At 45.3% G+C, this 26,913-nt stretch overlaps 1 protein-coding gene and 1 pseudogene across 4 annotated transcripts in view; both read left to right on the top strand.

The window, feature by feature from the left end:
* The window catches only part of EVA1C (eva-1 homolog C), a 108,116-nt gene extending 81,632 nt beyond the window's left edge, over positions 1-26,484 (top strand). For 2 of the 4 annotated variants that reach the window (XM_007964982.3, XM_007964952.3), the window contains 4 exons: positions 3,144-3,287; positions 9,685-9,765; positions 12,344-12,433; positions 22,621-23,191. In XM_007964982.3, coding sequence (XP_007963173.1) covers positions 3,144-3,287; positions 9,685-9,765; positions 12,344-12,433; positions 22,621-22,997 — 692 coding nt within the window. In that variant the 3' untranslated portion in view covers positions 22,998-23,191. Of the gene's footprint in view, positions 1-3,143; positions 3,288-9,684; positions 9,766-12,343; positions 12,434-22,620; positions 23,192-26,239 lie in introns of those variants that run through there. The other 2 variants (XM_037990627.2, XM_007964974.3) reach the window with 2 other exon arrangements.
* LOC103220754 (exosome complex component RRP40 pseudogene) lies at positions 4,951-9,678 on the top strand (annotated as a pseudogene).
* Positions 26,485-26,913: the final 429 nt, after the last annotated feature.

Here is a 26,913-nt window from a genome sequence, read left to right as displayed (position 1 = left end):
CATTGCGCATGGCGGAGTGACCAGAGTGGCCAGTGCTGAAAGCAGTGATCCTGGCCTCGGCTCTCTGTGGTTTGGTAGTGGCAGGGATGGACTTGGGACTGAATAGATTGTGTAGAAAGAAGAGAGCCCAGACCCAGTGCATTTTGCAGGGCCCTGTACGAAATGAAAATACAAAGCCCCTTGTTCAAAAACGTATGGAAATTTCCACCAGGCACAGGAATGAGCTTACTCTGGGTGGGCAGGCCTGCAGAGGGCGCCAAGATAGAGGAATCAGAGACCACCAGGGTGATGAGCACCAGGGAGCCGAGGTCAGTGAGAAATCCCCCAACAGGGTCATTTAGGCACCAGAAGTTCCAGAGATGGGGAAGGATTAGGATCAGCCCTCATCTCTTGGATGGGGTGGTGACAGATCGCTGTGATCTCCTCAAAGGGATCAGTTTCAGGGTGTGCGTGGGACAGGGGCACATTGAGGAGGGAGGAGACAGGGCGGGAGGGGAGATGCAGGGAAGGCATAGAAATCCTTTCTAGAAGCCTGACTGAAGGAGAAGTGTAAGGCTGGAGAGAGGTCCTGGGAACTGGGGAGAGCAGTTTTTGTTATTAGAGGGTAGAGGAGTTTGTCATCTATAAGATGTGAGCAGACATGCACAGGACTTTGTGTGGCTGGGGTCCCTGCCCCTGTGCCTTCATACTCTCCCTGACCCGCCCTTCTTCACAGCACTAGCCCTTGGGCTCTCTGGGCATGAACCCCCCACAGGCATCTCCAGATTTGAGCCTTTTCTTCAAAATCTCGGCCCACTTCAAATGCAGGACAGTTTTTCTTTTTCTTCTTCTTTTTTTTTTTTTAATGAATTTATGATCTTGTCCTTCAAACTGCCTACTACTAACAACTTCCCTCATCTCTCAATAGCACCACTGTTTCCCCAGCCCTGCAGCCTGAGATCTGAAACCTTGAGTCCCTCACCCACCCTTTCATGGAGACCGGGGTAGTGGGGCTCAGAGATCAACCTGCAGGCCCCACTTTTCTCTAGCTATGTGAGGTTACTAAACCCCCCTGTGTCTGCTTTCTCAGCCACAAAATCGATGTGTGTGTGTGTGTGTGCACAAGTGTGTATGTGTGTTACAAACAGCCTATCTCATAGGGTAGTTCCCACACCTGGCCCACTGTAGGAGCCTGATAAATAAATATCTGTAGTTACTGGGCTCCTACAGTGAGTGGGTGTGGGAATTAGATGATGAACAAAACAAAAATAGTCTCTCACTATACAAGTGCTGAGAACAGTGGCTCACATCACGTTACCCGTTATATTGTAAGTGAATGGAACTTTGCAAAATCTCTAAAATTTTCTCCTCTTCCATTCCTTGCTTTTTAAGGCTATAACTCCCCCCAATGTACATTCTTAAAATTGCTTCCAAACTGCTCTCCTTGCCCTTGGTTCTCGTTTCTCTCCCAGGGAATCCTCTACACTGTCCCCTAAAGACAATAGTGTCAGGCCATTTCTTTGAGCTCCCTGTTGCTTGCAGAGTGAAGTCCAAATTCTTTAGCTAATCCTTTGAAAGCGTCTCCGTCTTCTTCCAGTTTACGTTTCCCACTCATTCGCCATGGTCGCCCTCGCCTACTCCCACCCTTCCAGACTGTGGCCAGCCCCTGCAGGGCCTCCTAGCCCACGGCCTTAGTGTTCATGCTTTCTCTCTTGCCTGCCTCTACCCAATTCCTGCTCTTTCTTTCATGATCCAGCCCCTCTGCTCCCACCCACAGCGATCTCTCCGCCTCTGACCTAGCACCTCTTGTCAGCACCATGTCTTGTTGACATTGATTCACTGTTTCCACTACCAGACACCAGCTTTCACATGTGCATTTTGAGTCTCTAGCTCTATTGCAAATCCTGTGAAAGCAATGTAGGCTTTTCTTTTATGTGTTTATTTTTTAGAGACGGAGGCTTGCTCTGTCGCCCAGGCTAGAGTGCAGTGGCACGATCTCGGCTCACTGCAACTTCTGCCTCCAGGTTGAAGCAATTCTCATGCCTCAGCCTCCCGTGTAGCTGGAACTACAGGCACATGCCACCATGCCCGGCTAATTTTTGTATTTTTAGTAGCGATGGAGTTTCGCCATGTTGGCCACGCTGGTCTCGAATTCCTGACCTCAGGCGATCTGCCCGCCTCCGCCTCTCAAAGTGCTGGGATTACAGGCGTGAGCCACCATGCCTGGTCCTCTTTTTTACTGATTTTTCTGATGATACTTAGCACAGTGCCTCATCTGCCATAGATGTTCAACTGATATTTACTGATTTTAATGATGTTGTGCCAGGGTGCGGAAAAACAAATCTTCACGTCAATTAGTTTGTTTCATTCTTTCATTCATCAGATATTTACTTGGCTCTACAGTGGGCAAGGTGTGGGAATTAAATGATGAACAAAACAGAAATAGTCTCTCCTGGAGCTTATGTTCATGTAGAGGAGAATGATTCTCAAAATAAACAGATAAAATATTTCAAAGCATGGTAAAGGTCATAAAAGAACCAAGAATCTTCATTCAATGCTCTTCATATTTTAACCAGTGCAAAATGAAAATGCAAAGCCCCTTGTTCAAAAATATATCAGAATTTCGACCAGACACGGTGGCTTACGCCTGTAATCCCAACACTTTGGTAGGCCAAGGCAGGCGGAATGCTTGAGGTCAGGAGTTCAAGACCAGCCTGGCCAACATGGTGAAACTCCGTCTCTAGTAAAAATACAAAAATTAGCTGGGTGTAGTGGTGTGTGCCTGTAGTCCTAGCTACTCGGGAGGCTGAAGCAGGAGAACTGCTTGAACCCGTGAGGCAGAGGTTGCAGTGACTGACATCAAGCCACTGCACTCCAGCCTGGGGGACAGAATGAGAGTCAGTCTCAAAAAAAAAAGAAAGAAAGAAAAAGAATTTCAAGATGGTGCCAGCAGAGCATTAAACCCAGCTCTGGGACTTCTAGGACAGGATCATGATGCTGGCTCTGCCCATCTTGGGTGCTTTCATGAGACAGAAAATAAACAGAGAAACTCTCCATTTGATTTGAATCCAGCTCAGCATATCTATTTACACAGAATGCTGTAGGCCATGTGGTGGCCCTGTCTGGGATGCAATGTGAAGTTCTGGGTGTTTCCTGCCTTTCAGATTGCTTGTCTTACTCAGCTTCACAAGTCCTGTCCCGAAGGTGCTATGGGAAGCAGAGATGCAAAATCATCGTCAACAATCACCATTTTGGAAGCCCCTGTTTGCCAGGTGTGAAAAAATACCTCACTGTGACCTACGCATGTGGTAAGAACACCCCCCTCCCCGACCAGCTGCCTGAAGACCCTGCCTCTTTTGGGGGAGGGTGGTGATCATGTGAACGGCAGGAGTGTGCCCAGAACAAGCCAAACATGCTCCTCCTGAAGCTGTTTGCTCATCCCAGATATCCAAGAGCCCTTTTTTCTTTCTTATTCTTGTTTATGATATTCATGTCAGATAAGCAATAGAATTTTCTTTGGTCAAAATTTGTGTAAAAGCGCCTTTAGCAATCAGATTGGCACCCAATGGGAGGGTGGAGAAAGAACAACCAAATAGGGGTAAACTGATGTCACTGAGAACAGTGATTTTCATCTGGGTAAATTTATTGGGATGTCATGTGAGTTCACAGTCGTATTGTGTGTCTCCTATTTAACCTTCCAGTTCTGCTTTTAGGCCCTAAATGACTAACTCGCTGTACTGCCAACTGCTATTTTATCTGCATGCCCACAGTGTTGAGTCAACAGATCAAATGCTTACCCTAAAACAATAAAAATTGTTACACGACAGCATTACTTTGTTTTCCTAATGTCTTTAAATGATAAAATGAAATGCCTTCTTTGTTTAGATTCTAATTTCATAAAGCCAGTTAAAAGCAAATCAGCAGTTTATTATTTTCTGAAGATACTGGGATTTCCAGTTTGTAATCCTAATATGTTGACTGTTTTGTTTTTGTTTTTGTTTTTGTTTTCTGAAATGAGCATAAAAGCAAATGGAAAGCAAAGAGCATTATAACTGAAGAATCCGATACCTATTCTCTTGGAAATCTCTTTTTCCCCTGCCAAACATTCCTAGCCATTTTACGTTTGGAACAGCTTTTTTGAGATATAATCCACAGACCATACAATTAACCTGTTAAAGTATACAAATCAGTAGTTTTTAGTATATGCACAGAATTGTGCTACCGTCACCACAATCAATTTAAGAACATTCTCCTCCCTCCAAAAGACACCCTGTATCCCTTAGCAGTCAGGCTCCCAAATCCACCCATTACACCTGCCCCAGCCCCAGGCAACCCCCCATCTACTTTCTGTCTTTATGGATTTGCCTCTTCTAGACATTTCCTAGAAATGGAATCATACAATGTGTGGTGCTTTTTGTCTGGCTTCTTTACTTAGCATCTGTTTTCAAGGTTCATACATGTTGTAGCATGTCTTAGTACTTTACTCCTTTTTGTGGCATAATAATATTCCATTGCATCTTCAGACTTTTATATCCTGAACTAAAAATGTTGTTCTCTGCAATATCAATGCTACAGTAGATATGATGAAGTGACTACATAAATGTATTACCAAAATAATGGCACCTACTCTTACATCACAGGAGGGATGGCTTTACCTGCTCTGTCTTTATTCCTACTGTCATGTCTAAGCAGCTCTAAGTAGCATGGGGCCCATTTTGGCTGAGGTTCCCCCAGAGGGCAAAAAGGTCACTCTGAGTACATCCTTGGATAGCTCATCTGGTAGAGTGGAGGATGGTAAACTGGACATTGGTCATTCTAAGTACATCCTTGGATAGCTTGTCTGGTAGAGTGGAGGACGGTAGACTAGACATGGGTCACTCTGAGGTTCCAGTAACTTCAGACCTCTTCATCTCAGTGTTGAATAAGAAGCAGAACTTTAGCCTCCAAATAAGGTGTAGTTTTGGCTGGTGACCGGGAAAGCTGAGACACCGCTGGGCTGGGGCCGCTGTAGCCCTGGGAACGGAGTATATTCTAGTGAAAGGAGACCAGGTGATTGGCATAGTGACAGCTAAATCTGGAGATGTATTCAGAGTTGATGTTGGAGGGAATGAGCCGGTTTCTTTGTCTTACTTGGCATTTGAAGGTGCAACTAAAAGAAACAGACCAAATGTGCAGGTTGGAGATCTCATCTATGGCCAATTTGTGGTTGCTAATAAAGACATGGAACCAGAGATGGTTTGTATTGACAGCTATGGATGAGGCAATGGAATGACTTGTTGGACAGGAGGGTCTGCTTTTTAAGGTGGCTGGGATTCATTAGAAAGCTGTTAGCTCCAGATCGTGAAGTCAAACAGGAAGTGGGAAAACTCTATCCACTGAAAATAGTATTTGGAATGGATGGAAGAATATGGGTTGGGGAAAAATCATCCAGCAGACTTTAATTTTGGCAAATATTTTAGAAGCTTGTGAATACATGACATGAGATCAAAGAAAACAAATCTTCTCCAGATTGGCAGAAAGTTGATCTAGATGGACTTTTTTAATGGGTCCGTTGAGCCAAGAAACCATGGATTTCCTGGGGAAAACTTTTTTCAGGTGAACCTCTCCGCATTTAGATACTCAGAAGACAAGGTATGAAGGTACATATTATCTTATAGAGTCTAATTAAAATATTTGTATAAGTAAGTTACTGGTTTTCACCCATGCTCTTGTGGGAGAGAAAATCATTACAGAATCATGATGTATTTTTTTTATTCTGTACAATAACATTTGCTAAAACATTTTTTTTAATTTATTATTATTATACTTTAAGTTGTAGGGTACATGTGCATAACGTGCAGGTTTGTTACATATGTATACTTGTGCCATGTTGGTGTGCTGCACCCATCATTTTTTTTACAGGTGCAGTTTCTAGTGCGCTTTCAAGGATGAGGCAAGAACAGTTCCTACAGCTGAGGCTCTTCTTAGCTAATTGAATTAGTCCATTTTCACACTGCTGATAAAGACATACCCGAGACTAGGCAATTTACAAAAAAGGGGTCTAATTGAACTTACAGTTCCACATGGCTAGGAGGCCTCACAATCATGGCAGAAGGCAAGGAGGAACAAGTCCCATCTTACATGCATGGTGGCAGGCAAAGAGAGAGCTTGTGCAGAGAAACTCCCATGTTTTAAACCATCAGATCTCTTGAGACCCTTTCACTATCAAGAGAACAGCCCAGGAAAGAACCCCACCCCAAGATTCAATCATCTCCCACAGGGTCCTCCCACCAGGTCCTTCCCGCAACACGTGGGAGTTATGAGATTCGGGTGGGGACATGGAGCCAAACCCTATCACTAATGCTGAGATGAAGATGAGCTTTCAGGGCCTGGGGGTCACATGTCCCAGTTCAAGCTTTTCTTCCTTCTGTCACTCATTCAGCACATTGTTCTTTGTGTCAGGAGCTGTGCTGGGTGCCAGGGATTTTGTAATAAACAAAGAGACACAGCCAGGCACGGTGGCTTACGCCTGTAATCCCAGCACTTTGGGAGGCCGAGGCGGGCGCATCATCTGAGGTCAGGAGTTTGAGACCAGTCTGGAAAACATGGAGAAACCCCATCTCCACTAAAAATACAAAATTATCTGGGCATGGTGGCGCATGCCTGTAATCCCAGCTACTTGGGATGCTGTGGCAAAGAGAATCACTTGAACCCGGGAGGCGGAGTTGGCAGTGAGCTGAGATCTCGCCACTGTACTCCAACTTGGGTGACAAGGGTGAAACTCTGTCTCAAAAAAAAAAGAGACACGGTCCTGTTTTCATGGGATGAACAGTTGAGGGAGAAAGGCAAGCATTAACCGAATAGCCAGACACATCATCATGATTATTGTGATAAATGCTATTTTAGAAAAGGGCAGAAGACTATAACAGCGGAGGGGGCCTAATTTAGCTTGGGGTGGTGGTTTAAGTCTTCCAAAGAGAACCATCCTGTAGGGTGAACACTAGGGGATGCACGCTAGCTGCACACTAGGGGCCGAGACACTGAGGTTGCTGAGTGGGAGAGGAAAGGCATTGATGAGGAGGAAGATGGCCCTGGTTTAAACTGCTGAGAACAGGGTCCTGCACACTGTAGAAGCTCCATGAAGAGTGGTTTCCTAGTGTTTTCACCAATGTATCTGAAGTGGAGCGGGACGGTGATCAATCACACCCCAGTTCCCGACCTCATTCTGAACCAGTTTGAAACAAAGAGATGCAAAAATCTGACAAGTGTGTTGACAACGGTGATTTTAAAGGTCCTAAAAGATTCTCCAGATATCGGAGCCATTTTCACCTAGTAGAGCAGCACATTCCCTGCAGTGGCCTGTGTCATACACAGCCAATTTAATCTTTTCGCCGCCTGGTTATTCTGCAAAGTGCATCCTAGAATGCCCTTCCTCTCTGAGCTCCTCTACAAAATTCTGATGCTTTCTCAAACTGTAAAGCCTCCGGCATTTGCCAAGAGCCAAGGCCCTCCTGAAGCCATAGTTTGAGAACAAACCAAGAAGCAGACACAAGAAAGAAGTGCACTCCTGGCAGGGAGAGGTGACACTTCCTAGGCTACTGCTGCATCCTTCTCAGGGCCCAGAAATGAATGAGAGTTAATTAAAGCAGAAAGCATTTTGCAGCTCAGCTCAGCTCTCCTGAGCTGCCATGGTCCCAAGATCAGTGGTGTGCCCCGAGGACAGCCAAGGGACATTCCTCGAGGCCATGGAAATCATGAGCCACCTCCAGCAACTCCACCGGGCCTCCCTGGAAAGGCGCCAGGGCCTCCTGTACGTGGAAAACTCACAATCTAGGAATGTCCTGTGGTTGTTGATCCTGGGACATCCCCAGAAGAATTTAGTTAAGCCCTCTGAGAAAGGAAACGAGGTTTTCTTGCTGCTGATGTCTCACTTGTTCTTTTTAAAAAAGCAGTACAGTTGAATTCACAGTTTGTTTTGGCTTTCTTTCCATTTCCTGTTGCTACTTCTCCGAGATCTCAGCTGGGTTGAGGAACAAACAAAAATAAGCAATTTTCTGCAGCAGGAATATTCGGTTTCCACTCCCTTCTCCCAGCCCGCGGCAGTGTGCTTGGCCTGCAGAATTCTTGCTCTGCCGTCTGTTTCAGCGGGTGCTGTCATCTGCCGACTGCTTTGCATGGGGATTCTGACATCCCAGGGCTTATTCTTAGGGTGGGTTCAGCAGAGTTTTAAACCACCTTCAAAGGAGTCGGTCACGCTGCCATCCTCTCTGCATCTTTCTGTAGTCCTTTCTGATAATATTTAGCAAATCACTTTAGCACAGTCTTTGAATTCTTTCCAGATTTATGATGGAAACACAGAGGCAAAGAGCTTGGGGTAGAAAGCAGAAAAGTAGGTGCTGGGAGAGTTTGATGGTGGATTTTGAGTTGGTCACAGTCATTTTGCTTTACTAAGTCCAGGAAAGCTCATCTTCAGAGTTAACCACCCTATTCTTTTTTTTTTTTTTTTTTTTTTTTTTTTGACAGAGTCTCACTCTCTCACCCAGACTGGAGTGCAGTGGCACAATCTCAGCTCACTGCAACCTCCGCCTCCTAGGTTCAAGTGAGCATGTCCGGCTAATTTTTGTATTTTTTAGTAGAGACGGGGTTTCACCATGTTGGCCAGGCTGGTCTTGAACTCCTGACTCAAGTGATCCACCTGCCTCAGTCTCCCAAAGTGCTAGGATTACAGGCATAAGCCACTGTGCCCGGCCCAGAGTTAACCACTCTATTGAGGTGTTGTTGATTTTCCTTAAAATTCTATTACACGTGAATACAATTCAATGATTTTTAGTAAATTGAGAGTTGTGCAACCATCACTACCCTCCAGTTTTAAAACATTTTCACAATCCCCCGAAGCTCCCTTGTGCCCATTTGCCATCACTGCCCCATTCCTACCCCCCATCCCCCCGTCCCAGGTAACCACGCATCTACTTTCTGTCTCTAGATTTGCCTTTTCTGAATATTTCATACAAATGGAATTATGCAATGGATGGTTGTGTGTGTGTGTGCACGGCTGGCTTGTTTAACTGAATGTAATGTTTCAGAGGTTCATCCATGTTGTAGCATGTATCGTATCAGTACTTCACTTTTTTTTTTGGAGATGAAGTCTCACTCTGTCACCCAGACTGGAATGCAGTGGTGTGATCTTCGCTCACTGCAACCTCTGCCTCCCGGGTTCAAGCAATTCTCCCTGCCTCAGCCTCCCAAGTAGCTGAGATTACAGGCATGTGCCACCACGCCCAGCTAATTTTGTATTTTTAGTACAGACGGGGTTTCCTCATGTTGGCCAGGCTGGTCTCGAACTCCTGACCTCAAGTAATCTGTCCACCTCGACCTCCCAAAGCGCTTGCCACCATGCCGAAAGCGCTTGCCACCATGCCGGGCCTTCATTCCTTTTTATTATGGAGGTGTATTCTGCTGGATAGATATATCATATCTTGTTTTTATTCTCCATTTTTTTTAATATTGCAAAATGGACCTGAAATCACCTTTCTGGGGCATTTGATGATCACGTGGATACCGTTGGGTTGTGTGTATGTCTGTGTATCTAGCAGGAAGAGTGAGTGATTCTTGCTCTGATTTGGAAAGTGATTTTAAAATCTTATCTACGTTGCATTTAAAAATATATTAAGAGTCCACATTTTAAAAATATAGCACGTATTTAAAATATTTCTTTTCGGCTTTTAGTTCCCAAGAACATACTCACAGCGATTGATCCAGCCATTGCTAATCTAAAACCTTCTTTGAAGCAGAAAGATGGTGAATATGGTAATTTTTATGGCTTACTACCAGCATTTCTCTTTAAGTAAAGGTAAACAGCCCCTGGGTGACCACAGTTGGGCACACCTTGGTTAGAATGGAAGGTGTCAGGAGGTGTTGTTTCAGGTTCTGGTCCTGGTGATGATAGTGCCTTGGCCAATAGTCGCAAATGGTGAACACCATTTTATTTTGTTTTGACTTTTTAAAAATCAGAAGTAGGATAAACCTCCCCTTCATTCTCCTCTCACTTGCTAAAAGGAAAATCACTTTGAAAAGACATCGCTCAGAAATAAATTTGGGCTTCCTGGGTTACACAATGAGCTTTTTGCAAAGCTGAGTCCATTGGAACCTGCGTAGGCGCCAGGGCCAGCTGGGACCTGAGGACCTCTGTACACGCTACCTTCCTCCATAGTTTCTTTCTTGCCTGCCTGCCTGCCTGCCTTCCTGCCTGCCTGCCTGCCTGCCTTCCTTCCTTCCTTCCTTCCTTCCTTCCTTCCTTCCTTCCTTCCTCCCTCCCTCCCTCCCTCCCTCCTTCCCTCCTTCCTTCCCTTCTTTTTCTTGGGAGTTTCACTCTTGTTGCCCAGGACCAGCTAGGACCTGAGGGCCTCTGTACCTCTGTACCTCTCTGTACACGCCACCTTCCTCCTTAGTTTCCTTCCTCCCTCCCTTCCTCCCTCCCTCCCTCTCTCTCTTTCCCTCTCTCCCTTTCTTTCTCCCTTCCCTTCCCTTCCCTTCCCTTCCTTCTTTCTTTTTCTTTGGAGTTTCGCTCTTGTCGCCCAGGCTGGAGTGCAATGGCACAATCTCCACTCACTGCAACCTCTGCCTCCGGGTTCAAGCGATTCTCCTGCCTCAGCCTCCCAAGTAGCTGGGATTATAGGTGTCCACCACCACACCTGGCTAATTTTTGTGTTTTTAGTAGAGACAGGGTTTTACCGTGTTAGTCAGGCTGGTCTCAAACTCCTGACCTTAGGTGTTCCCTTCGCCTTGGCTTCCCAAAGTGCTGGGATTACAGGTGTGAACCACTGCACCTGGCCCCTCCTTAGCTTTCACTTGGCTTTTGTAAACGGGGTGGAGGGGTGGGGGGTTGAGGGGGTTGAGCATTTGGATTTTCTTATCAAATCTAGAATGGAATCCAAACCCATGGGGTCCCTAATAGAAACTGCAGAGACCCAGCAGAGCATCTAAGATATTAGGCTTTGGTGAAAGTTTTGTCTTGTGTTACCTTTATTATATGTATTAGGTCTTTCCACCCTAAGTATAAAAGTATGCTTGATATGAAAAACACACCAAAGCACCCCAGTCCAAAAGCTCAGAGAGAACTATTGGTAATGTTCTTCTGTGTCCTAGCTGGTCACTTTGACTTTCTGGCAGGCTCTGTGTTCCTTAGCTCCTCTTCTCTTTCTTTTTAAAAAAGATTAACTCATTAATTAACTATTATTATTATTTTTGTAAAGACAGGGCTTTGCCACATTGCCCTGGCTGGTCCTGAACTCTTGGGCTCAAGCGATCCACCCACCTCATCCTCCCAAGGCGCTGGGATGACAGGCGTAAGCTACCGCACCCAGCTTCCACTTATTTTTCTGACAGGGTTCCCACCTGATCCATAAACCATCTGGTCCTCCTACAGTGGGGGCCTGAAAGCCAGTGCTGTGCCATCTCTTCCCAAAGGCATCTGTCCTGTCTGACATGGCTAGGAGTCCCCCAAGCCACCAGGCTACCCCATCACAGGCTTGCTAAGCTCCATCCAGCAGTGTAACCAGGATCTAAAAGCGGATTTGCCCCGCATTTTGCTGTTGTTTCCAAAAAAGAGTAGCCCAATACAACCTCCCTCTGTAATGGAGGCTTGTTTTATCTCTGGCCACACAGTGGACAGCAACTCCATGCTTAAAGTGAGATATTATTGGCCAGGCGTAGTGACTCATGCCTGTTATCCCAGCACTTTGGGAGGCTGAGGTGGGCAGATCACCTGAGGTCAGGAGTTTGAGAACAACCTAGCCAACATGGTGAAATGGTGAAACCCCATCTCTAGTAAAAATACAAAAATTTGCTGGGTGTGGTGGCACGTGCCTGTAATCCCAGCTACTCAGGAGGCTGAGGCAGAAGAATCACTTGAACCCAGGAGGTAGAGGTTGCAGTGAGCTGAGATCGTGCCATTGTACTCCAGCCTGGGCAAAAAGAGTGAAACTCCATCTCAAAAATAAATAAATAAACAAACAAATAAATAAATAAAATAAAGCAAGATGTTATTAAGGCTCTGAGGGGCATGATGAATGTCACTGTCTTTAGGATGGGAAAGTCCATTTGTTCCCTTCCACAGTGGAGTGGAAAACCAGCACCTGAAGTTGCAACCAACACTTAAAACAATTTCTAATCCTTTTTGTACTTTAATATTTTCAGGGACTGCTTACTATTTAATACATGCTCTTCCTGGGTTAATCTTCCATAATTTAGCCAGAGGCCTATTTATTTGATTTCCATGACTTTTAATTATTCCGGCAGTCCCTGGGGTTAGAGCAGCAGGTGTCTCTTAGAATAGGTGAACTATGAACAGCTGTGATTAATTGGTTTTGCATTTTTCACGAAACAGGTATAAACTTCGACCCAAGTGAATCGAAGGTTCTGAGGAAAGATGGAATTCTTGTTAGCAACTCTCTGGCAGCCTTTGCTTACATTAGAGGTAGGTCAATGAATCAAAGCTTCCTAGAATGCTGATGGATTTACTAAAGTCTTGTTAGTAAATGTGCTGTTCAATCATAACACTCAGATAACTAAAGGACGATGACTTCAAGTTTGACATGCCAACCACCACTTCTAAGATTCAGAAACAGAGAGGCCTGAGTTCAGGCACAGTCGCAACCAGGCAGCCAGCAAGAGAACCACAGAAACTGACAAAGTCATACTATTTAGGAGTTGAGCTCCACAGATGTTTTTTGCCTTTGAAAAGTAGAAACCCAAGGAATGCATTTCCCAGCTCTAAAATTTGGGAAGGAACTAGGATTATTGAATTCCAACCCTGGCTGGAAGAAAAATGAGCCAGAAGGTCACTTAGTAAACAAGACAGATCATGCCCCATGAAGACAGAGCCACTTTCTGGGTCATGAGTGTTACTCCTAATGGTTGCCAAGGATTCTCATGTTAATCTTCTCCATGAGGATCAGTCAGACTCAGCCCTCATGAATTAACAGAGCCAAAAGGCTTATACCAAGGCCGACCACACTGTGGGGACGTCTTCATTGAGGGGAAGGTGTGTACAATTTTTCCTCACCACCTTCTCTGCTTATCTTAAGATAGAACGCATTTTGGAATGTCATCTGCAAGTTTCAGCAATGCCTGCCTATGTTCAGAGAGACAAAAACCAGAGACCTTCAGTAAAATACATGCTAATGTAACACATAACAGTATTACTATTTGAGGCCTGCAAAGATGGGGTTATTTGGGGTAAGCCTGTCTCAGAGGAAAATAGAGGCTTAGGGAATGTATTTGTCTGTTCTCATGCTACTAATACAGACATACCTGAGGTTGGGTAATTTATAAAGGAAAAAGGTGTAATGGACTCACAGTTCCACATGGCTAGGGAGGCCCCACAATCTTGGTGGAAGGCGAATGAGGAGCAAAGTCACATCTTACTTGGTAGCAGGCAAGAGAGCTTGTGCAGGGGAACTCCCCTTTATAAAACCATCAGATCTCATGAGACTTATTCACTATCACGAGAACAGCAGGGGAAAGAGCCACCCCCAGGATTCAATTACCTCCCACCACGTCCCTCCCATGACACGTAGGGATTATGGGAGTTGCAATTCAAGATGAGATTTGGGTGGGGACACAGCCAAACCATATCAGGGAATGGTCTCAATACATGAGATGCAGAGTTCAGTCTTGGGGTCTCCTGCTGTTCTATTGTCCTCCTGCATCAGGATTCCTCTTGTGTGTGTGTTGAGTGGTTGTTGGTTTCTTCTGCGGGTCCTCTCTTTTCTAGCCACCTTCTCATTTTCATGTCTTGCTGTTCCTGATCATTGTCAATGTTAAGAACTGTAAGGATTTTTATTGTCAGAAATATCCCCATATTTACAAAGTCCCCGGGGAGCTTCTTGGAGAAAAGCCATCATGAAAATCCTCCAGTCAGAGAATAATTATTGAAGGGGAACAAGACTGACGTTGTGCTCAGTGAGCTGTGGCCGTGCTGTGTGCTTTACCCCAACTACCTTGTTGGTTCCTCTCAACAACTGCCTTAGCCAGCCCAGCTGCCATAACAAAGTACTCAAGACCAGATGGCCTAAATAACAGATACTGATTTTCTCACCATTCTGGAGGCCAGTTCATGATCAAAATATCCACCAATTGCTTTCTGGTGAGGGCTCTCTTTCTGGCTTGTGGACAGCAGCCTTCTTGCTATGTCCTCACATGGCAGAGAGGAGGAGAGATGGAGACAGAGACATCTCTTCTTTTTATAAAACCACTAATCCTATCAGATTAGGACTCCACCCTTATGACCTCCTTTAACATTAATTAACTCCTAATGAGTGAATTGGGGGGAACACAATTCAGTCCATAGCAACAACACTGAAAGATGGGACTCTGGTCCTCTGTTCTGCACTTGAAGCCGGTGGTCAGAGGAATTGAGCCATTCGCCTGAGGACACTATGGACAGCGGCAGGGCCAGGATTCAGGCTGAGCTAATACAAGACTTGCACTCCAGTTACTCTGAATTTTGAGGGATGCAGCCACCTTCCCACTCTGATCCTGAGTTGTCTAAATTAGCTTGCCTCCATCCCTTTCTATCCTTTTATGTGATTGTCATTCCCAGAAACCACAGGATAGAGTTATTTTTTAGTGACTATCTCTCCTGCTAGAGGCTCAGCTCCACAGGGGCAGGTGCTTTGTCATCTTACTTCGTGTTGTGTCCCTGCATCTAGGATGTGGTGCTGGTACAGAACAGGTGCACAGTCAGAACAGTCGAATGATGACTGCTGATCTGGGCTTATGAGCCTTTTCCTGTGCCTTATTGTCATCCAATATATGCTATTTATAAGATGTCAAATTTTAAAAAATGTAAGGACTTGATGAGCTGTTATTTGGTTTTATTGAGGGATGTTTTGGGACATGGATCTCAGCAAGCCATGACCACACCTCCATATAATGTCCAAGAGAAAGAGTCTCTAAATGCACTGTGCTGGATGTTAGCTAAATGACATCACCACAAGAAGCTCATGATTCAAATCATGGAGGCTCACAAGGTCCTAGTGGAACGGGCACCTCTGGACTTGCCTATAGGTTTTCTTGGTGTGTCTGTGTCACTGGGTGGCCACTCTAGAGATGGGAAACATGCAGCACATGCTCGGGGGTCTGCAGGCCAGTGTGCCACAGAAGTGCGTGTGGACATCAGGCTGGGCCATTTCGACCTAAACAGGCAGTGGCCACCAGCCAGTGTCACACGGCGCAGAGCTCCATCCTCACTGCTGCTGGAGAGAGGTGCCCAGACAACTCTCAGTCACATCCCTGGCCCCACTGGGGGATGTAACCCACGGGCTGAGCTGAGGTCTCTAGGCACCCCCAAAGCAGGAGCAGTGGGGAGCCAAGAGTGTAAGCAGGGCAGTTTCCAGCCCAAACCACCCAAATAGGTGGCAAATGCAGTGAATCCAAAAGTACATTTCCCAGGTCAGGCTGCAAGTGGCTTTGACACAGTAGTGTAGTCCAGTGTTCATGGAGACAAGGAGATGAGAAACCAAAATCAAGAGGTTTGTCCCCTGATATTGAAGCACAGAGGTTGGTGGAAGGGACAGGATGATGTCTAAGAGTCCCTTGTGAACAGTGTCTCCTGGGGCCATTTGTATGATCTGTAACATGGTTTTCTCAACATTGAAAAAGCTTTGTAGGAATGTTTGAATTTACTGTCATTTCAGTAATGCAGACTTACTCCCTGAATTCATTCTAGAATCAAGATCATGAGTCTGAGGAAGCTCATAGAAAAAGATGGAAAATTAGAGAAATGGAAAAGGAGGAATGATGTGTATGTGTGCATGTGTGCATGTGCGTGTGTGTGTAGGTGCTTGTGTGTATGTGTGTCCACGTGTGTGTGCGTGTGTGTGTGCATGTGTGTGCATGTGTATGTATCTGTGTGTGCATGTGTGTATGCATGTGTCTGTGTGGCTGTGTGTGCATCTGTGTATGTGTCTGTGTGTGTGCATATGTGCATGTCTGTGTGCATGTGTGCATATGTGTATCTGTGCATGTGCACGTGTGTTTGCATGTGTGTGTATCTGTGTGGTGTGCATGTGTCTATCTGTGTGTGCATGTGTGTTGCATGTGTATGCATGTGTCTGTATGCACGTGCATGTGTGTGCATGTGTGTGTGCCTTCGTGTGTGTGCATGCATGTGTGTTTGCTGTATCTGTATGTGTGTGTATCTGTATGTGTGCCTGCATGTGTGTGTGTGTGCATGCAGGTGTGTGCATGCATGTGTGTGTGTATCTGTGTGTGTAAGTATGTTGGAAGTTCTTAGCGAGGCAGTTTACTAACTGGCTCAGCGTGAGCCATTGTCCCCTGGCAGATTGTGCCCAAGGGGACTTATTTATTTAGACAGTCTTGCATGAGAATATGACCTCTCCCATTCCACCCAATTACTGTTTCATTGACATCTGGCTTTGGGTGTTTACCTCCTATGTGCCTGCAGGCATGCCTTTTGTGGCCTAATATTTCCATCACAGTCCCTACCCCCTTGGGACAATGACAGATGTGTTGTCAGCCTCTGGCAGGCCCTGCTGTGGGCTTTTGGGGCACAGGAGTGCAGAAGGTGGGCAGAAGGGACAGGCTTGCAGCCTGGGATGTCCTGTGTTGGGAGGCATCATTGTTTCATAAGGAGGAACTCTAGGGCCTCAGACAAGCTCATACTGAAAGAGAAACACAACAACACACTGCAGAGTCAGAGCTACGTGATTCCCCCACCAGGGAGGACCACTGGAAATCAGCACCACCTTGTCCTGGAGATGTGGATTCAGATGTGTTCCCACGGTCTCCAACATCTGATTTTATGACAGAAGCTTTCTGTCATACCCCTAAGTGCTGTCAGACCAGCACCTGGTACACTTTGTGCTTTCTTCTGGACAGCCCTCAGGCCCTGACTACTGCCTTGATCCTCTCAACGGCAATAGGGCCCCAACAGGTGGAACCCTAGCCATGGCCTCTGGGTGTCTTATCTGGACATGAACAAGCTGGAGCGTGTGTTGGCCCTAAGTCAGGATCTAAGGGTGGAAAGGAGCCTTAAAGGCCATAGGTCCTCCTTCGGAGGCTCCCAAGGGCGTACAGCAGCTGATCAAATTAAAGTCATTCACTCCAGCCAGGGAGGAACCAAGGCTAAATTTAGAACAATGCCAGCAATGCCACAGTGTGAAGATTCTGTTCAATCACAAGGAGAACTTTGTTTTTCCAGAATACAGAATAGGGAAAGGAGCCACAAAAGTATAAAGTAGTCCAAGCGATTCTAGCGAACAGTTGACATGCCCTTAGTGTAAAGCCTGGGGCCATGGAGAGAGCCCTGGCCTGAACCTGGGGTCCCAGCCAAGTTTGCACAAGTGACTTGGCTACAACAAGAGGGGTTGGACGAGCTCATCACTAAGATTCCAGCTGACCAACGTCTGACGAGTTTGTGACTTCAAACTAGTTGATTCGGATGACTAGGAAGCCTCGTTCCCATGGACTTGCCAAGCATTGCACATGGTGTCCACCTCTGGTGGCTGGATCTCAGCAGAGTAGATGTGGACGTGCCCTAAAGAGTGCTCACTTAGCAGGAGGCATGCCTGGGCCAAGAGGCACTTGGAGTCTTATGAGAGAGAAGTTATCCTGGCAGGAGAACCCAGACGCCCACCTCCCAGGAGAAGAGGAGATGGGGAAAAAGGGAACTGATTTTATGGAGCCCCATCCCCAGAGCGCCAAGCCAAGTACTTAAATCCAGGATTCCCTCCTTTTATGCACTCAGCAAATATTTTCATAATGCCCACTCTGTGCCAGAGATGGCACTGGGGATTTGGCAAAGAACAAGACGGTTCCAGCCCCTGCCCTCAGGGAGCTTGCATTCTAGGTGGAGAGAAAGGATGGCGCCCACTCATTGAGTGAGTGACAATTTTAAGTTGGGCTGTGAAGAAGACATTCAAGATACTCAGACTAAATGACAGGGGACCTGGCTAGGATAAGGCAGGGGGAGGTATCTTGTAGTGCTGGATGAAGAGGGAAGAAAGAACTTTCCAGGCTAACAGAAGAGCACATGCAGAAATACCAGGGCGTGCAGGCATCTGATGTGACACGAGTGAGGAATGGGAGGCCGGAGTGGGGAGCAGAGAGGAAAAGGAAGGTCTCGGGAGTTGAACTTGGGGAGAGTGACAAGGGCCAGGTCATAGCCAGCTTCCTAGGCTGTCGTCAGGACTTGACTTTTATTAGGTTGGTGCAAAAGTAATTGTGATTTCCGTCATTCCTTTTTTTTTTTTTTTTTAACAGAGTCTCTCTCGGTCACCCAGGCTGGAGTGCAGTGGTGTGATCTTGGCTTATTGCAACCTCCACCTCCCAGGTTCAAGCCATTCTCCTGCCTCAGCCTCCCAAGTAGGCAGGACTACAGGCGCACACCACCACCTCCCCCAGCTAATTTTAATTTTTGTATTTTTAGCAGAGATGGAGTTTCACCATGTTGGCCAGGCTGGTCTCAAACTCCTGACTTCAAGTGATCCGCCCACCTCGGCCTCCCAAAGTGATGTAATTACAGGCATGAGCGACCACCCCCAGCCAATTTCCGCCATTACTTTTAATGGTGGAAACAGCAATTACTTTTGCACCAACCTAATAGCTTAGGAGAGGGAAGAGGCCATCTATAAGTTTTAAGTCAGGCAGTGATGTGACCCAACGTGTGTTTCTTAAAGATTACAGAGTCCATGCAGGAAAGATGGTTTATATACGGTCGGTGGTTGTTTCTGCACTACAATAGCAGAGTTGTTATATTTGCAACAGAGACCATATGGCCCATAAAACCTGCAATAGTTCCTATCTGGCCATTCACTAGAAAAGGGGGGCAAGAGAGGAGGATGGCGACCAAGTGCCTGCAGGGAAGATGGAGCAGAACAGTGTTTCATCCCTGTTTTTCAGATAATGTCACAAGGTCGAAAGACATCTTAATGAAAGTGAAAGTACAAGGCACTTACCAGGAGATAGTCACACCAGATGCCATGGCTCACACCTGTAATCCCCAGCTTCATACCAGATGCCATGGCTCACACCTGTAATCCCAGCACTAGGGGAGGCCAAGGCAGGAGGATCACTTTCAGCCAGGAGTTTAAGACCAGCCTGGGCAACAAAGTCAGACCTCACCTTTACAAAAAAATATAATAAAAAGTTAGCTTGGCATGGTAGTACATCTGTACTTACAGATGGCCTCTTCCCTTGCCTAAGCTTCTAAGGAGGCTGAGGTGAGAGGATTGTTTGAGCCCAGGAATTCAAGGCTGCAGCAGGCTATGATTGTGCCACTGCACTCCAGCCTGGGTGACAAAGGGAGTCTCTCTCTCTCTCTCTCTATCTATCTATCTATCTATATATATATATATATATTTTTTTTTTTTCACAATGTATTTGCTGTCAAAGGATTATCATCAAGAGTCTATAGAAAATATACACATCCTTGGGCTGGGCACGGTGGCTCACGCCTATAATCCCAGCACTTTGGGAAGCTGAGCAGATCACCTGAGGTGAGAAGTTCGAGACCAGCCTGGTCAACATAGCAAACCCTGTCTCTACTAAAAATACAAAAATTAGCTGGTGTGGTGGCACAAACCTGCAATCCCAGCCACTTGGGAAGCTGAGGCAGGAGAATCACTTGAACCTGGGGTGGGGCCGGAGGTTGCAGTGATCCAAGATCATGCCACTTACACTCCAGCCTGGGTGACAGAGCAAAACTCCATCTCAAAAAAAAAAAGAAAGAAAGAAAAAAGAAAATATACACATCTTTTATATGTAAGAGGAAAAGCACAGGCAACTCAGAAAAAAATGGGTATGTGACATGAGCCAGCATTTGGAAAAGAGGAAATAAATAAGCATGTAAAGATAGATACAGATCTAGGGACCATCATAAGTTACAATTCTATACCCATGTGATTGGAAAAAAAATGTAAAAGTCTATGTGAGCCAAGTGGCGGAGAAGATGAGGACTGACAGGATTTCTTACACATTGCAGCCACTTTGAACACCGTGTTGGCAGTAGTTCTGAAAATTGAAACTCACATGCCCTAAGCCCATCAATTACCTCCTAGGGTAGTACCCAAGAGAAATGCTTATAGGTGTTGACCAGGGACATTTACAAGAATGCTCATGATCATCCACAAAAGCAGAAACCTGGCAACAGCAAGAGAGCAGGTGAATAAACAGTTCCTAACCCACCAGCAGGAGAGTGGATGAATAAACTACATTATAGTCAAGACAATGAAATATTATACAACGATATGATATTAAGTTAAAAAAAAACACACCAAGTTTCCAACACTACCTATAATATTATACCCTTTAAATAAAATTTTAGGAATACATAGAGATGGAAAATAAAACTATATAAAAAAGGAAACAGGGGAGTAAGGAGCATGGAATTCAGGTGGTAGTCACCTTGAGGGGGAGGCAGGGGGACAGGGAAAGCACAGGTTAGACACAGGTGTGGTCAAGGCCTCATTGCTATACAGGTGCTCGTTCATAGCACTGGTGCTAATTACAGTATTAAAAAGTAATTCATTACATAGACATAAAGTAGGGCTATGTATTGACCAATGAAGAGAATGTCTCATGTTCTAAGGATTATGGGTAATTTAATTCAGTCTACACAGCATCCTCAAAATATGAAAAAAGAGGTACAGTAGCAAGTCCATAGTTACCCGCTGTGGCAACCTGCTCCCTTCTTGGAACCTGAAATGTCCCCATTGGACTTCCTTCACTTGCTGCTCAAATCACTGGTGGAATTGACTGCTGGAATTGATTGCTCTGCTGTGGCAGAGCCAGTTCTTGCACCCTACTCTGTCTGCCCTGGGTACCCGGCCCCTCCCACAACACCACCACTGGGAGAGGAGGGGAGGCGGCCATGGATGACCATTGTACCTCAGAGGCTTGAGCTGGATGGAATTGTTTCTGTCCAGATCTGTCCCTGGCCTGACCATGGGTGGCTGGAAAAGACTATAAATGGATGGGACTCTGTTTCCTCACACTCAGCACTCCTTGAGGTCGGCAGCATCACTGCCAGTGGGGCTCAAAGTTTATGTTTTCCAAGACAGAGAAGTTGAGTTGTGGCCCACCTTGAAAGCCCTGACAGCACCACAGAGGGAGAGGGTTTGGAGAGGACAGTGGCTCAAAGATTTCGGGGGAGAGGAGGGCTGCAGGACGGGGAGGAAAAGAGGGGAATTCAAAGGGGAGGAAGATGAAAATGAAGTCAGGAGAGATGAGGCTTCGATCTGCATATTACAATATACAGGCTTCTATCTGTATATTCCTTACAATAATATAGTATTATGATACTTACTATATTATTAATATTTATAAATGATATACATATTTATATTATTTATTTTATCTTAATTTTTTTCTTTCTTTCCTTTTTTTTTTTTTTTTTGAGGCAGGGTCTCACACGATTACCTGGGCTGGAGTACAGTGATGCAATCTTGACCTCCCAGGCTCAAGCGATCCTCCCACCTCAGCTTCCCTAGTAGCTGGGACTACAAGCACACACCACCATGCCCAGCTATATTTTGGTATTTTTTTAAATAGGCATGGGGTTTCACCATGTTGCCCAAGCTGGTCTTGAACACTTGAGCTCAAGCCATCCACCCACCTTGGCCTCCCAAAGTGTTGGGATTACCGATGTGCGCCACGACACCCAGCATATTTTTGTATTTTATATTACAGTTGGCCTTCTGTATTCATAGGTTCCACATCTGTGGGTTCAACCAACCTCAGATTGAAAATATCTTTTTAAAATAGATAGTTGCATCTATATCAAAAATGTACAGACTTTTTTTCCTGTCATTATTCCCAAAACAACACATGATAACAACTACTTACCTAGCATTTCCATTGCATTAGCTATTACAAGTAATCTAGAAGTGATTTAAAGAATAGGGGAGAATGTGCTTAGGTTTTATGCAAATTCTGTGCCATTTCATATAAGTGACTCAAGCGTCTGTGAATTTTGGTAGCCTGGGAGTGTGGGGGTGGGGTCCTGGAACCAGTCCCCCACAGATACCAACGGATGACTGTATATTTATATTTACTTTTTAATCTGAAAAAGAATAGAATTAAGTTTTGCTAACATCTATTATATTATTACTTAGATTCACATACATACTTCATGCATAAATTAATTCTTCATGAGCTACTTCTACTACTACTAATAATAGCAACACTTTATTGAGCATTTACTATGTGTCAGTAAATATTCTAAGAGCTTTATAGGAATTAACTCATTTCACTGTAATGACTCTGTGATAGAAGATACTATATGCCCCATTTTACAGATGAGGAAACTAAGGCACAGAAATGTTATGAAACTTGCCCAAAATCACACAGCTAGTGAGTGGCAGACCTGAGTTTGAACTCAGAGGAGTCTGGCTCCTGAGCCCCCCTGCTGTGTGTTTTTCTCCTACATATACATATATTGACTCCATAGACTCAAAAAGCTTTTTCAAAAAAAATGTCAGTGGGGATATATGATGATTTTGGTGTAGACAGTCTCAAAGACGCTGGACTGGCATTCTTCATTAGCCCCCCGCTGGGGCAGACATCTGTTTCTGTGGGACTTGGCATTGGTGGAGTCTGCCAGCTCCTCGCAGCTCCTGACATGTTCTCTTCCTCCTGCAGCCCACCCCGAGAGAGCTGCCCTGCTGTTTGTGTCCAGTGTCGGCATTGGCCTGGCCCTCACATTGTGCGCCCTGGTCATCAGAGAGTCCTGTGCCAAGGACTTCCGCAAGTTGCAGCTGGGGAGGGAGCAGCTGGTGCCAGGAAGTGACAAGGCTGAGGAGGACAGCGAGGATGAAGAAGAGGAGGAGGACTCCTCTGAGTCTGATTTCCCAGGGGAACTGTCGGGGTTCTGTAGGACTTCATATCCTGTCTACAGTTCCATAGAAGCTGCAGAGCTCGCAGAAAGGATTGAACGCAGGGAGCAAATCATTCAGGAAATATGGATGAACAGTGGTTTGGACACCTCACTCCCGAGAAACATGGGCCAGTTCTACTGAAAACCACATGCATCTTAATGCGGTCGCACTTTCTGAAGAAGGAAGGATCCCAAATGCCCCTCCGGTTCTGGTTCACCAGTACCTTCTATGAAGGAGAATTTGTCATGTCATCCAACACTTGTGAGGCCAGGAAGCTATTAAAGGGATGTTTCAAGCTGTTTCCAGCACATTCCAAAATAAATGAGGAGGGAAGAGTCTTTGTTTTCTGTATTTATTTGAATTTGTGTCTATACATTAATAAGTCTATGCATAATTAGAATTTACATTTTTTGAGCGCTTATAATGCCAGGCACTATTCTAGCTTCTTTTCATGTTCTGAGTCATTCAGTCCTCACAATGTTATGAGATGGTACTCTTACCCCCATTTTACAGATGAGCAAACAAAAGATTCCTATATATACACATAAAATAGCTATACAGATACTCAGCAAACATGAGTGCATGAGTGATGTTAACCACTGACTTGTTTAGACCAAGGGTTAGCAAATTTTTTCTTAAAAGGCACGATGATAGGCCAGGCACAGTACACCTGTAATCCCAGCACTTTGGGAGGCCAAGGCAGGTGGATCACTTGAGGTCAGGAGTTCAAGACCAGCCTGGCCAACATGGTGAAACCCTGTCTCTACCAAAAAAATAAAAAATTAGCAGGGTGCGATGGCACGCGCCTGTAATCCAAGCTACTTGGGAGACTGAGGCAGGAGAATCATCTGAACCCAGGAGGCCGAGGTTGCAGTGAGCTGAGATCATGCCACTGCATACCAGCCTGGACGACAGAGTGAGAGACTCTGTCAAAAAAAAAAAAAAAAAAAAAGCAAGATGATAAATATTTTAGGCATTGTGGGTGAAATCCTCTCTGCCACAATTACTCAACTCTCCATTGCAGCTCAAAAGCAGCCACAGATAATACATAATGAATGAACTTGGCTGTATTCCAATAAAACATTCTTTTTGGACACTGAAATTTAAATTTCATTTTATTTTCACATGTTCCACATTCTTCTTCTTCTTCTTTTTTTTTTTTTTGTCAAACCAACCATTAAAAAATACAAAAGCCTGAGGCCAGGAGTTCGAGACTAGCCTGGGCAACATAGTAAGACCCTACCTCTATTGAATTAAAAAATTTTTTCAATAAAATAAATAAAAATGCAAAAAAACATTCTTAAAGGCTGTACAAAAACAGACAGCAGGATGGATCTGGCCTGTAACCTGTTTTTGTAAGTAAAATATGGTTTGCAAAGCATAAAATATTTACTTTCTTGCCTTCTATAGAAAAAAGGTTGCTGACTCCTGGTTTAGAGTTTAAAACAGCATCAAGCCATCAAGCAGGGTACCTAACAGTGCTGTGGGCCAGGATCAAGTGGAGCTGGCTCCCAAATCTCTCCAAAAACCCCACTGGGGGACGGCTGGATGGAGGAGCAGAAGAAAGAGTTCAGAAAACAGACCCCAGTGGGAGAACTAATGATTGGTTCCTGCAGACGGCTCCCCCTGGTAGACAGGAGGCTTATAGCTGTGGCATCAAATAAGAAAACATAGGTTTTTTTTTTCTTTTTGTCCTAGTAATCCCCAGGGTTTAGAATATAAAAATGATTGCAATTTTCATATCCCTACTACCAAAGAGCTCTCTCTGCGTTATCTTACTCCATCATCACTAACCCTGTAAACATACGTAGATGAGGAAGCTGAAGGCTGCCAGGGTAAGCATCGTCCGGCCCACGTCATACAGCTGGGAAGTGCTGAGACTGACTCATCCTGAGTGCTCAGGAAACATAGCTGTTCCCGCAGGAACTCCTACAGTGACAGGTATAGAGAAGGCATGTCTCTCTCAGTCCTGCAGACCATCAGGGTGAAGGGCCTATCTGCAGGATGCAGAGGAGGGTGGGTGTGGAGTGAGGAGGGTGGGTGTGGAGTGAGGAGGCTCAGCTGGCCAGAGTGGGGAGAGGGTCTGTGGCGTTCGTTTCTAGTGAGTTAAAACCCACATAATGTAAAACTAACTCTCTCAATGGCACTTAGTCCATTCGAATGTTGTGCAAATTCCACCTCTATCTAGTTCCAAAATGTTTCGTCACCCCAAAAGAAAACTCGCTACCCGTTAAGCAGTCACTCCTCATTCCTCCCTCCCTCCAGCCCCTGGAAAACACCAATCTGCTTTCTGTCACTATATGGATTAGCCTGTTCTGGATAGTTCATGTAGATGGGGTCACACAATATGTAGTCTCCTGTGACTGCCTCATTTCACTTAACATAACGTCCTCAAGGTCCATCCATGTTGTAGCAAGCGTAGCATGTGTTCATTCCTTTCCATGGCTGAATAATACTCCATTGTATGGCTAGCCCACAGTTTGTTTATCCCGCCATCAGCTGGTGACATGTGGCTGTTTCCTTTGGCCACTGTGAATAGCGCTGCTGTGAACATTTCACGTGCGGTGTTTTTCACCAGCACAAAGCAGCAACTATAGACAGAGCTGGTGGGAAATCCTGTGTGTCCACTCAGTGGAAGGAAGGGGAAAATCAAGATGGGTCAGAATGACACTCCCTCTTTCACCCTCTGCACCTGCCAATTTCTTTTCTTTTTCTTTTCTTTCTTTTCTTTTTTTTTTTTTTTTTGAGACAGAGTCTTGCTCTGTCGCCCAGGCTGGAGTGCAGTGGCCGGATCTCAGCTCACTGCAAGCTCCACCTCCCGGGTTTATGCCATTCTCCTGCCTCAGCCTCCCGAGTAGCTGGGACTACAGACGCCCGCCACCACACCCGGCTAATTTTTTGTATTTTTTTTAGTAGAGACGGGGTTTCACCGTGTTAGCCAGGATGGTCTCGATCTCCTGACCTCGTGATCCGCCCGTCTAGGCCTCCCAAAGTGCTGGGATTACAGGGCACCTGCCAATTTCAAAGCAAGCTTCCCTTACGCAGACCCCCTGTAGGTGGGAGAGCAGGGATTGGCCAAGAGAGGTGTCACACAGATGGGCTGGGGGTGGTTTGGGTGGAGACTGAAATTCCTCCGGACTTTCAGGCACCAGAATTTCTCCCATGGGGAGAAGGTGAAGGGGTTGGGAATGATGTGTTTTAACCCTTTTCCTTTTCCTGTTTAGAAAAAAAAATGCGACTCACTGTCAGCGCTCATTTAATTTTACATAAACACACTTTGAGGCTGAAGCAAATCTGACTGATTTTCAATGTGAACATAAAATATAAAAAATATTCTTGGAGTTATTTCTAAACAGAACTGACATCAGAATCGTCTATTTCAGAAAAACCGAATCCATCAAATGAATCTTCAGCCAACAACTGTCGGAGAATGAAGTTAACATCAGGCATGGGAATGCTACATTTTCTAGGATTTGACATTTTCAGCAATCGAGGATTACTATACTCTGTAAATGGAGATACCACTACTAAAAGCAGAATGCTATAAACAAAATAATGTGTTTCATTTCCAAAGTCAATATACAAGAGCAATGCAAAAATCATAATAAAATAGAGATTTCCTGGAAAATTATCTCTGAGTAAATGGTACAGCCTCAAGTGCCACTTGTGAGTATTCTCAGGGCAAATGGGAGAAGGGTTAAATCTGTCATTGGAGAGAAATCTATTTATTTATTTATTTATTTATTTATTTATTTGAGAGAGTCTTCCTCTGTCGCCCAGGCTGGAGTGCAGTGTTGTGATCTCAGCTCATTGCAACCTCTATCTCCCAGGTTCAAGTGATTCTCCCTGCCTCAGCCTCCTGAGTAGCTGGGATTAGAGGTGTGCACTACCACGCTTGGTTAATTTTTGTATTTTTAGTAGAGATGGGGTTTCACCATGTTAGCCAGGCTGGTCTCGAACTCCTGAACTCTGGTGATCCTCCCGCCTCAGCCTCCCAAAGTGCTGGGATTACAGGCATGAGCCACTGTGCCTGGCCTGGAGAGAAATCTATTCCAGA

This window comes from Chlorocebus sabaeus, chromosome 2, assembly GCF_047675955.1.
Source record: "Chlorocebus sabaeus isolate Y175 chromosome 2, mChlSab1.0.hap1, whole genome shotgun sequence".
Taxonomy (NCBI): Eukaryota; Metazoa; Chordata; class Mammalia; order Primates; family Cercopithecidae; genus Chlorocebus; species Chlorocebus sabaeus.
This window is presented reverse-complemented; position numbering and strand designations above follow the sequence as displayed.